Raw genomic sequence first — 12,737 nt, forward strand, 5'->3', positions numbered from 1 at the left:
TATGGCTTCAGTTATCTTATTATAAAGCAAAATCCCACTCTCAGAAACACAGTAAGCTACCAACTGTAGTTCTTTCACACTAAATTTGCATGTCTCTAATTTCAAAGTGATCCATCTTCCCTCATTTTTTGTAGATCTCTCTTAATAGCATGCAGTGTTCAACCCATGATTTCACAGTTGCATTTTTCTATAGTCTCCTGTTTCATAATAAGCTCTCCTGTTTCATATAAGCTCAATAACATCTGCTTTAATCCATTTCCTCTTGTTTTTGGGTTGAGCTTTCCAACTATCTTTTCTGCTGCTTTGTATATACCAGATTTAATTTGATCCCAGTCTTCAGTTGCTCCACCATGTTGAAAATTTTTAGCTATGTTACCTGTTTGGTGAGATAGCACTTTGCCAGTTCCTAGGTTTTCAGTTTTTATAATTCCCATTTAAGTTTTATTGTCTTCTTCTTGAGACATTTCAATCTGAATGTACAGTTCATCAGGACAGGCTTATGGTCACTGCCTATGTCTGCAGACGGATAGGTCCTCCTATCTTTACCTGGTTCCTAAAACATACCTTCACTAGAATGTAATCGATCTACTGTCTCCTCAGTCTCCAGGGGCCTTGCATGAGTATCTCCTTCGTTTGTGATGTTGGAAAGGTGTGTTTGCAACAACTAACTGGTGCCTCAAGTGAACTCGGTTAGTCGATTTCTTCTTTCATTTCTTCTTCCAAGTCCATATTTGCCAACAATTTCTTCCTCCAGTTCTTCACCCACAATCGCCTATATGGATGTGAAACTTGGACAATGGGAAGAGAAGAGAGAAGAGAGAAGACGGCTAGAGGCCCTGGAGATGTGGTGCTATAGGATGATGATGAAGATCAGGTGGAGAGATAAAGTAACAAATGAAGAGGTGCTTAGAAGAGTACAGGAAACCAGATACCTGTGGATGCACATCCAAACAAGAAGAGACAAACTCGTATGGCACATCCTAAGAGACAGCAACATCAGTGAAACAATAGCAGAAGGAGCTATTGAGGGAAGGAATTGGCAGGGTGAACCAAGGATATCAGACATGCAACAGATCATGAATGATGTTGGATGTAACATGTATGTGGAAATGATGATGAAGGCCAACAGAAGAGAAGTATGGCACTCTGCTGCAAATCAACATCAGGGTTGAACACTAAATGAAGAAAAAGAAGAAGAAGAAGACAATATCATCTATATAGATTTTTAACTTTGAAATAACCTGTTGCCTCAAACAAAATCCAGACTCCTAATAAATTCTCCCGCTGAAACTCAGATGGTACAACAAATTCTGATATGATTTTCCACCAAATAGAAAAGCTCTGTATATCCTACGTCCTGCTTATAATGGAACACAATGAAAACTTGAAGTAAGGACAAGGGTAGGCATATATTTTACACACTCAAGACTTATGAAGAAGTTCATTTACATTCACTGGATGGTCATTTTTCTTTGCGTAGAAATTTGTTCAAAAGTCATGTTGAAAATGAGTCTAACACCTCATCTTTCTTGGACACAACTAAAAATGGGTTGTCATGTTTCCTGTCACTTGTTTCTGTAAAACCCCAACTTTCGATTTTTTATGTTCTCTTTCAACAGCTGATTGTTTTTGGAATTGATACCCCATGTGGTTTAATTAATTAAACAACAAAAACACTCTTCCCTAAAACGTTATATCCCTCATTTGATGATTATTATTGGCACAGTTTACAATAGCTAGCTTTGTTTGTGACACTTCTTTGCTCATAGAATTAGTAAATAGTAATTCTTTAGCGTCCCAGTGAAGCCCAGCTCCGACTTTTGTAATACAGTCAATACCCAATATTAAATTCTACATCTACATCTACATAGATACTCCATAAGCCACAGTACAGTGCGTGGCGGGGGGTACCCTGAACCACCACTTGTCATTTCCCTTCCTGTTCCACTCTTAAATAAAGCAAAGGAAAAACGATTATCTATATGCTTCTATATGAGCCCTAATTTCTCGTATCTCAGCTTCGTGGTCCTCACGCGCAGTATATTGAGGGAGTAGAATCGTTTGGCACTCAGCTTCAAATGCCGGTTCTCTAAATTTTTTCAAAAGTGTGTTTCTAAAAGAACGTCGCCTTCTCTCGAGGGATTCCCATTTGAGTTTCCAAAGCATCTCCGTAACACTCGTGTGTTGTTCAAACCTACCAGTAACAAATCTAGCAGCCCACGTGTGAATTACTTCGATTTCTTAATTTAGTCTGACCTGGCATGAATCCCAAACACTCGAACAGTACTCAATAATGGGCCACACTAGCATCCTATATGCGGATTTCTTTATGGGTGATCGACTCTTTCCTAAAATTCTCACTGAACAACTACTTGAAAATTTTATATGGCTGACCTTAAAACGATAACAAAACCTACATATTTACAATTTCGTTATACCTTGCAGTCGCATTTCTTATTTTTATTTCTACAATTGGCCTTTCACCAAAAAAATTTCCGTTTCTAATTTTCTTCCTCAGTTTTGCAGATTTCTAAAATTAAATTTCATGTGGCAACCAAGTAATTACGTTCGTAAAGCTCAATTTGAACATAAAAATAGGGACTGTACAGATCATTTTGCTTCCCCACATCAGCTTCATACAAAAGATCGCTCTCAATGGCTCTGAAGTCTATACTTTCAACTCTTTCTTTCCCCATAAAATTCACTTTCTGTGCTTGTAAGGTACTGAAAGCAACAGTGGGCGCTACGTCACTTTCAGTCAGCACAGCAACAGACTGATCTTTTGTACACTCATTACTATAATTATAATACAGAAATTTATCCTATAACATAAAATATTTATTTCAGACGTTTTAATTTTATATTACACTTAGAAAAATTAAGTAAAATATATTAACAGCCACTTTTATTTGTTACAGGACGGCACACATCATAGTTACTTATACAAATTATAGTAGGTGATCAAAAGCAACCGGACACCCCCAAAGACATAAGTTTTTCATATTAGGTGCATTGTGTTGCTACCTGCTGCCAGGTACTCCATATCAGCGATCTCATTAGACATTGTAACAGAGCAGAATGGAGTGCTCCGCATAACTCAGGAACTTCGGACGTGGTCAGGTGATTGGGTGTCACTTGTGTCATACGTCTGTATGCGAGATTTCCACAGTCCTACACATCCCTAGGTTTACTGTTTCCGATGTTATAGTGAAGTGGAAACGTGAATGGACACGTACAGCACAAAGGCGTACAGGCCGACCTCGTCTGTTGACTGACAGAAAGCGCCGACAGTTTCGTACTGTGTAATAGGCAGACATCTATACAGACCATCCCACAGGAATTACAAAGTGCATCAGGATCCACTGCAAGTACTAGAACAGTTAGGCGAGAGGCGAGAAAACTTGGATTTCATGTTCGAGCGGCTGCTCATAAGACACACATCACGCTGGTAAATGCCAAACGACGCCTTGCTTGTTGTAAAGAGCGTAAACATTGGACGATTGAAGAGTGGAAAAACATTGTGTGGAGTGACGAATCACGATACACAATGTGGCGATCTGATGGCACGGTGTGGGTATGGTGAAATCGCGGTGAACGGCATCTGTCAGCGTGTGTAGTGCCAACAGTAAAATTCGGAGGCGGTGGTGTTATGCTATGGTCGAGTTTTTCATGGAGGGGGCTTGCACCCTTTGTTGTTTTGCGTGTCACTAAAAAAATGGTTCAAATGGCTCTGAGCACTATGGGACTTAACTGCTGTGGTCATCAGTCCCCTAGAACTTAGAACTACTTAAACCTAACTAACCTAAGGACATCACACACATCCATGCCCGAGGCAGGATTCCAGACTGTAGCGCCTTTAACCGCTCGGCCACTTCGGCCGGCGCGTGTCACTATCACAGCACAGGTCTGCACTGATGTTTTAAGCATCTTCTGCTTCCCACTGTTGAAGAGCAATTCGGGGATGACGACTGCATCTTTCAACACAATCGAGCACCAGTTCATAATGCACGGCCTGTGTCGGAGTGATTACATGACAATAACATCCTTGTAATGGACTGGCCTGCACAGAGTCCTGACCTGAATCCTACACAACACCTTTGCGATGTTTTGGAACGCAGAGTTTGTGGCCGGCCTGACCGACCGATGTCGATACCTCTCCTCAACGCAGCATTCTGTGAAGAATGGGTTGCCATTCCCCAAGAAACCTTCCAGCGCCTGACTGGGAAAGCTGTCATCGAGGCTAAGGGAGGGCCAACACCATATTGAATTCGAGAATTACCGATGGAGGGCGCCACGAACCTGTAAGTCATTTTCAGCCAGGTGTCCGGATACTTTTGATCACATAGTGCATATTTCAAAAGTAACGATACTTCTGAATTTTATGTATGAAAATTATAAACAGAAGAGACCAGTATACAATGGAATGAATCCAGGTACCATAAAAACCACAATGGGGCAGACTAGGACAGATCTTTGGTGAACGTGCAAGTCTCGACAGAACGGCCTCTGGCAGAGCGCAGGTGGCCAACACAGCAGGGTAGTGGGCCCAGATTTGGTGTAGCACGATGCCTCGGTTCCTGAAGGGAAAAACAGTCGTGGATCAATCTGATGTGACAAGTGATTACTTTGTAGTGTGGGTTGTACAGCTATTTTCGTGCCAAGGCAGTATACCAACACACAATAAATATTTCGAACAGTACACCTAGCCTAGAACCACTGTGCCAAGTCTTATAAAAATATGTGAAACGTTATGCAGTGCTGCTAGCTATGCGATGACACGGAGTTTCTGTCGGAATAATGGTAATGAGAGGTAGACGCAGGGGAGTGACCCGGCCGCCGCCTGCCCTGACGGCGCTCGCCTGTGTCCGCAGCTGCTGAGCCGCATCAAGGACGCCCGACTGCGCGACTGGGCGGCCTACCTGAACGCCGAGTGGCCCCGGCTGGCGCGCCGCGTGCCCGACGACGTGCGCCGCGACCCGGACCGCTACTCGCTCATCTACGTGCCCAACGGCTTCGTCGTGCCGGGCGGCCGCTTCCGGGAGTACTACTACTGGGACACCTACTGGATAGTGCAGGTCAGTCAGCATCCAGCTCAGTAGCTACTTCGTCTCGGAGAACTCTCCATCTTCGAGTCGCTTCCTGGACGGTCCACATGAGCATTCCACCTTCAAAACTTGCTAACCTATTTCCATTAAGAAAATGTATCGTCTTATTTGTAACCCTACTCGTACGTTCTTTTAATTTTTATATTTTTCCAGACAATTACCTGAACACGCCAGAATGTGCTAATGAGCTCTGACTAGCCATCTTCTGACCAAAGGCACATGCTGCAAGCAGCGGCTGGTGTTAACCAGTTATGTCACTGTGAAACGGTTGTGTGATTGTCCCTAAAACATAAAAAAGGAAGTCAATCATTTAATCTGCAAGGCAGTATGTCTCTACAGAGACATTCCCCTCCATAGTGTGTTGTTGCAAATCCGCTCTACATAGCATGCAGGTAACTGGCTAACTTCATCAAAGTCAGTATTAGTACTGGAGCAACCACTTTGTTTAGGTGCGTACTTCTGCTGGAATACCTACTGCGCAGTCTAAGTGACGGCTGTCCCTAAACACCATATCTATAGCTGTATACGAGGACGTGCTGAAAAGTAATGCCTCCACATTTTTACGTAAAAAATCTTAAGGCTTTTTATACGAAACAACGTTATTAACAGTCTACAGTCTACATCTTTATTCATCATGTCCACATACGACGGGCGTTCAATAAGAATGCAACAAATTTTTTTTCTGACAGCGAGTTGGTTTTATTCAGTATTCCTATACACCATACTATTTCCGACTCGTTTGGCTACAAAACACTATTTTTCAACATAATCTCCACTCAATGCGACAGTCTTACGCCACCTTACTGGGAGCGCCTGTACGCCCACATGGTACCACTCTACTGGTCGACGTCGCAGCCAACGTACTGCTGCGTCAGTAACCTCCCCGTCACCCACGTTCTGCTTCCCATGGAGTGCATCGTTCATTGGGCCAGACGGATAGAAGTCTTGAGTGAAAGTGGAAAAAGGAGTCCCATAAAGTTTTGCCAGCTTCTCTCTCCTCGAGTGCACAGACTTCTGTGATACCTTGATGACAAGTTCATTTCCACTTTTGTGGCGAGGAACACGCTGGAGACATTTTTTTCAATATGCTGAGGGTAGCGCAGTTGTGTGCGGCTAGCCGGCACGTGTGAGATCGAACAGGTTTGCGCTGCCTTGTGGCAATGATGACAGAAAAAAAGTCTCTCCGTCCGAACAGGCCATGAAGGTCCAACGCTACCCACCGGCCGCCGTGTCATCCTCAGGCCACAGGCATCAGTGGATGCGGATATGGAGGGGCATGTGGTCAGCACACCGCTGCCCCGGCCGTTGTCAGTTTTCGTGACCGGAGTCACTACTTCTCAGTCGAGTAGCTCCTCAGTTTGCCTCACAAGAACTGAGTGCATCCCTCTTGCCAACACCGCTGGACAAACCGGATGGTCACCCACCCGAGTGCTAGCCCAGCCCGAGAGCGCTTAACTTCGGTGATCTGACGGGAACCGGTGTCACCGCTGCGGCAAGGCCGTTGCCAATGATGACAGACGCCTTGCCCGATGACTCACCGTGTCTCTGTTCACCGCCAGGCCTCCGCAGACATTCCGCAAGCGCCTAAAATTATCTGCGATGCTCTGGTTTTCTGTCAAAATAAAATCAGCGACAGCTCTCTGCTCGGAATGCCCTTCCATTACGGACGCCATTTCGAAGGCTTCGTACAGAGCCGCCACATATCGGAACTTCACGAAACTACAGGTGCTGAAGCGGGAACATTCCACGATGTCCCACAGCAAATTCCGCACTTTTCAAACAGACAATGACCGAGAAAAAAAATGTTTCATTACTTAGTGAGCGCACCTGCTATTTGCTGCCCACTGCCGTTAACAGGGCTCTGAAGTGTGTTGTGTAACATGGTAGTGTGTAACGTACCTACGTCGGTGTTCGAGAAACAGTGCCCTATCATCGACTTTCGAGTGTAAATAGTCGACGCAAGTAGCATCCCCTGCTGCAGCTGACATGCCAGACCATACGCGAGCGCTAGTACACCTGTAACAATCCGACGTGTCGTGTTCACTGTCCTCGATCGTCCTCCATCCCGTCGTGACTGTCATCTATTTCCAGAACTTAAAGAACACCTTCGAGGACTTCACTTTGATAGTGATGAAGCAGTGCAAGCAGAGGTGAGGCTGCGGCTTCATCAACAAACTGAAACATTCTACAACGACGGTATCGACAAACTGGTCTCCTGTTGGGAGAAATGTGTTAAGAAATAAATATGTAGACATGAAGAACAAAGATGTAGATTCTTAATAATGTTTGTTTTATTTATAAAACTGTAAGAGTCTTCAACATAAAAAATTCCGAGGCATTACTTTTCAGCTTGCACTCGTATATACTGTGCAAATTGCTGTGAAGAACACAGCAGAGGGTACGAAACTTTACGGTCCTTCCCATTCCAAGTGCACTCAGTATGCAGCCCGATGACGGCTGACATGCGTCTGCACGCGCTGTAACCAGTCAGACCACACCTTCACTCTGCCCTTGCAGCAGTGATACGAGTTGGGCTGGTGGGTTTTCTCTAGATTCAGCACTTAACACTCCCGTTCCTTGGCACTTTGTAAGTAGGCATGCGCAGGTTCATTGCCGCCTATCTTCCAGACTGCCACACTTTCATTTCCCAACATCTGGCACGTGCCCTACTCACTTGAGCGGTATTCCGACACTGGATGCACACTGGCGTTAGTCGGTCGTGAACTGTCAGTATTTTGCCAGCACCCTGGGCGCAGCGGCCCCCCCGGCGCCAGGCGCGTCGCCTCGCGGTAGCCCTGCAGCCCCGGCTGGCACCGCTGGCCGTTTACAACGGCTGACGTACGCCACTTCTTCACACGGCTGCGCCCTCCCCTTAGTGGCCCAATCCCAGCACCCAAAATGGAGCTTACGTCATCACTCCATTTCGTACGTGTGCAAACTGTTACACGGAGTTGACTGACTGCAGTTGTAACTGAACGATGTCGTGGTCATATGTTACAGTTTTACATTTACATTTCTGAACTTTGATAGAACTTTCCCGTATTTGCTCCATTCTCATATCTTTTCAAGATGACGCTGACCAGTTATACATTTTTTTAAAGGTAGTACTTCGTTACAGACAACCAAATCATCTGCAAAATGTTGCTGTTATTATTCCCTGACAGGTCATTCGCTTAAAAGTTAAACAACAACCGTTCTAAGGCACTTACTTAGCACACACCTGAAATTACTTTCATTTCGATCGATGACTCTGCATCCAAGTTATTTGCTGCATCCTGCCCACAAAAAAAATCCTCAATCCAGTCATAAATTTCGTTTGATACCAGGGAATGTGAACAGGCAGCGAGAAGCGGGCGTAGCCCCAACGCACCTAAACAGCGGACACACTGGCGCTCAAAATAAAGCGAAAACAGGGGAAACTAAACAGGCAAGGAGTAGATTCCGGTCCTTTCTGGCGTAACCAATAGCTCGCAGGCCGCCAACGGGTACATATCCCGCGCTTTACTTCTGTTAATACTGAACTGATAAGGAAACAACAATAACCTACCACATATTTTCTGATAAATCCCATATATTTGAACAGGTTTCTTTAGACAGAGATAAAAATGAAAGTGCTATATCTGAAAACAATGTACAATTTACTAGAGTCATCTGTCAAAAACAAACCGTCCGTGAAGTCTGTTAGTACAATAATCTTACAAACTACGTTCAGTTGACAGGCTTCCTCTCTAGCCACTACGCTATAGCTGACACAAATTATTAAAACAATATCTTTTATATCATGATGCCGTAAAGGTCATCTGCATACAAATTGTAAAAATAGATTATGTGTCTATGTATATATAAATGTACGTATGTTCCTTATCTCGTCCTAAACCACTGGATCGATTTTAGCCAGACTTTGTACTCATATCATTCACTGTCTGGAAAGAACCACTGTGGGGATAAGAATCACCCACCTGTCAAAAGGTGGGGGTGTATACAAAGAACCAGTGCAGCCCATAAAGCGAGAATAACCACAGGTTAGTCATCCAGCATTTAAGAATGTGAGCACTTAGAGACTTGCAACAAAGTTAACACATAATTTCAAACCATTAAGAAACTCTCTCTCCTGACGACTCTAGCGAAACTATGAAAGGAAACAATTTTGTCGTTTACTTCGTTTGCACTGTTGAGGAACATCTCTTTACTACCATCCGTATTGGAGACGCATTTTGCAGGCATTATTCACTTATATAACTGAATGTAGCAGAATAATTGCACATTTGTTCAGGAGATACGGCGTCATAACACTGAATGCGAGAAAACCTTTTGCATCGTGCAAGACGTTTACATTTATTACTTCGTCACTACTTAATCTATACGCAACGCTTTTCACAAAGGGTATCCACATGGGACGCTGAATGTACCAACAAAACTATATCACTGTGCTACACATTGTTCAGGAAAAATGATGTCAAATGCAGAGATACGAGGAAAAACTGCCGCATCATGCATAACGTTACAACCTATTACTTCGTTGGTACTAACTCTATTCGCAACACATTTCCAGACAGCATCCACGTACGCAGCTAAATGTACTTAGAAAAATATATTTTACGACACACGGTTCAAGAGATATGACGTCATAAGGGCTGAGATGAGTGAGAAACTGCCGCCTCATGCACGACGTTTTAATTTATTACTTCTTTACTACTAACTCTATACACAACACATTTCCCAGACGATATCCGCATATACCACTGGATACACTTGCAAAATTATATCATTGTACAGTACGTAGTTACGGAAACACGACGTTATAAACATTACGCGGCGTGAAAATGAAACAGCAGGGCGATATTCGCTAGACATAGAGATGAAATATGTATACAAACACAGGGTGTTACAAAAAGGTACGGCCAAACTTTCAGGAAACATCCCTCACACACAAAGAAAGAAAATGTTATGTGGACATGTGTCCAGAAACGCCTAATTTCCATGTTAGAGCTCATTTTATTACTTCTCTTCAAATCACATTAATCACGGAATGGAAACACACAGCAACAGAACGTACCAGCGTGACTTCAAACACTTTGTTACAAGAAATGTTCAAAATGTGCTGATGCAGCCCTGGAGAATGGCGTATTGTATCACAGCCGTCCACAATACGAGCACGAAGAGTCTCTACATTTGGTACCGGGGTTGCGTAGACAAGAGCTTTCAAATGCCCCCATAAATGAAAGTCAAGAGGGTTGAGGTCAGGAGAGCGTGGAGGCCATGGAATTGGTCCGCAATTTCCAATCAATCGGTAACTGAATATGTTGTTGAGAAGCGTACGAACACTTTGACTGAAATGTGCGGGAGCATCACAGGTAGAGTATCCCGTATGAAATCATGATAACGTGCTCCATTGAGCGTAGGTGGAAGAACGGGCCCAATCAATACATCACCAACAATGCATGCGCAAACGTTCACAGAAAATCTGTGTTGATGACGTGTTTGCACAGCTGCGTGCGGATTCTCGTCAGCCCACACATGTTGATTGTGAAAATTTACAATTTGATCACGTTGGAATGAAGCCTCACCCATAAAGAGAACATTTGCACTGAAATGAGGATTGACACATTGTTGGATGAACCATTCGCAGAAGTGAACCCGTGGAGGCCAATCAGCTGCTGATAGTGCCTGCACACGCTGTACATGGTACGGAAACAACTGGTTCTCCCGTAGCACTCTCCATACATTGACCGGGTCAACGTTACCTTGTACAGCAGCAACTTCTCCTACGCTGACATTGCAGGTGTCCTCGTCGTTCTAGGTCTTCCCCAGTCGCGAGTCATAGGCTGGAATGTTCCGTGCTCCCTAAGACGCCGATCAGTTGCTTCGAACGTCTTCCTGTCGGGACACATTCGTTCTGGAAATCTGTCTCGATACAAACGTACCGCGCCACGGCTATTGCCCCGTGCTAATCCATACATCAAATGGGCATCTGCCAACTCCGCATTGCCGGCCGCGGTGGTCTAGCGGTTCAGGCGCTCAGTCCGGAACCACGGGACTGCTACGGTCGCAGGTTCGAATCCTGCCTCGGGCATGGATGTGTGTGATGTCCTTAGGTTAGTTGGGTTTAAGTAGTTCTAAGTTCTAGGGGACTGATGACCACAGATGTTAAGTCCCATAGTGCTCAGAGCCATTTGAACCAACTCCGCATTTGTAAACATTGCACTGACTGCAAAACCACGTTCGTGATGAACGCTAACCTGTTGAAGGCTACGTACTGATGTGCTTGATGCTAGTACTGTAGAGCAATGAGTCGCATGTCAACACAAGCACCGAAGTCAACATTACCTTCCTTCAATTGGGCCAACTGGCGGTGAAACGAAGAAGTACAGTACATACTGACGAAACTAAAATGAGCTCTAACATTGAAATTAAGCGTTTCCGGACACATGCCCACATAACATCTTTTCTTTATTTGTGTGTGAGGAATGTTTCCCTAAAGTTTGGCCGTACCTTTTTGTAACACCCTGTATATGTGAAGTATGTTAAATATCTGTGAAATTTGATATTTGCATATGCGAGCAAAGCCACAGGTAAAAAGCTCATCCTAAACCGCTAGAACGATTTCTATCAGATTTGGTACACATATTAACTACCATCTGGAAAGAAATACTGTAGGGGCAAGAGCCACCAGCTTCCTTTTGGGATGACTGTGTAAACGTGGAGAGAGAATGCAGGAAGAGAAGATGGACAGAGAAAGGGAAGAGGAGGAGATGAATCGAGAGAGGGAAGAGGAGGAGATTGGCAGAGAAAGTAAAGAGGTGGAATGGACAGAGACAGGGGGAGGAAGAGACAGTCTGAGAGATCGGGGAGGAGGACATGGACAGAGGGCGGGGGGCAGATTGGACAGAGAAAAGAAAGAGGGGGAGATGGATAGAGAACGTGAGGGGATGAGTTGGAAGGAGAGGGGGGAGGAGCAGATCTATAATGGAAAACTGGAATAAACAAATACCTGGGCAACATCTGGTTTCTCAGCTAGTTGTATCATAGCACATACATTATGAAGGAAAAGTACGATACACATGTTTCTCCTACAAACCACATAGTTGAATATGACGTCCCGTAAGTTCAGATTGTGGCGTCTTATATCTCACTGGCCACGTTGCTTCACACGAAGCAAAATTCCGGTGCGTTTTATTCTGGCTTTCTCGCCTGTGGCGTTGTGACGTCATAGTTCGACTACCTCCACGTCCGTATTCTCTCTCACTGGAACGTTCCTCTCGTTGGACCTCGTGGCTGCGCTCAGAAGCCACGCACTGTCGGCGATGCATGGCAGGGGAGCACACTACGTGGCAAAGCGCTCGACAGGTCTAATCGGAAGTTTTTACTAGCGGACCTGGATTAATTGTCTGCTGCGCTACATTACCACTCATTCTGAGCCAGCATCGCCGGCCTCGCTCTCGTCCGCAACTGTCCCAAAATCAGTAACTAATGCCCTTCAATTACTCACTACCATCAAGAATATTCCCAGATACCGACTACTGAAGTGGAATAGCTCCAGCGCTAGCAGTTCAGTACCCCACCTCCAAATGCGTACGAGCTACTCCCTGCGACTACAGAACGGAGATACAGCTCAAAGTTACTTGGGAAAGC

At 44.6% G+C, this 12,737-nt stretch overlaps 1 protein-coding gene across 1 annotated transcript in view; it reads left to right on the forward strand.

Moving 5' to 3' along the window:
- LOC126262787 (trehalase-like) overlaps window positions 1-12,737 on the forward strand; it is a 361,100-nt gene that overhangs the window by 111,694 nt on the left and 236,669 nt on the right. The window contains exon 3 of the mRNA XM_049959608.1: window positions 4,872-5,075. Within this exon, the coding sequence (XP_049815565.1) occupies window positions 4,872-5,075 (204 nt within the window). The remainder of the gene's footprint in view (window positions 1-4,871; window positions 5,076-12,737) is intronic.

This window comes from Schistocerca nitens, chromosome 6 (assembly GCF_023898315.1).
Source record: "Schistocerca nitens isolate TAMUIC-IGC-003100 chromosome 6, iqSchNite1.1, whole genome shotgun sequence".
Lineage (NCBI taxonomy): Eukaryota > Metazoa > Arthropoda > Insecta > Orthoptera > Acrididae > Schistocerca > Schistocerca nitens.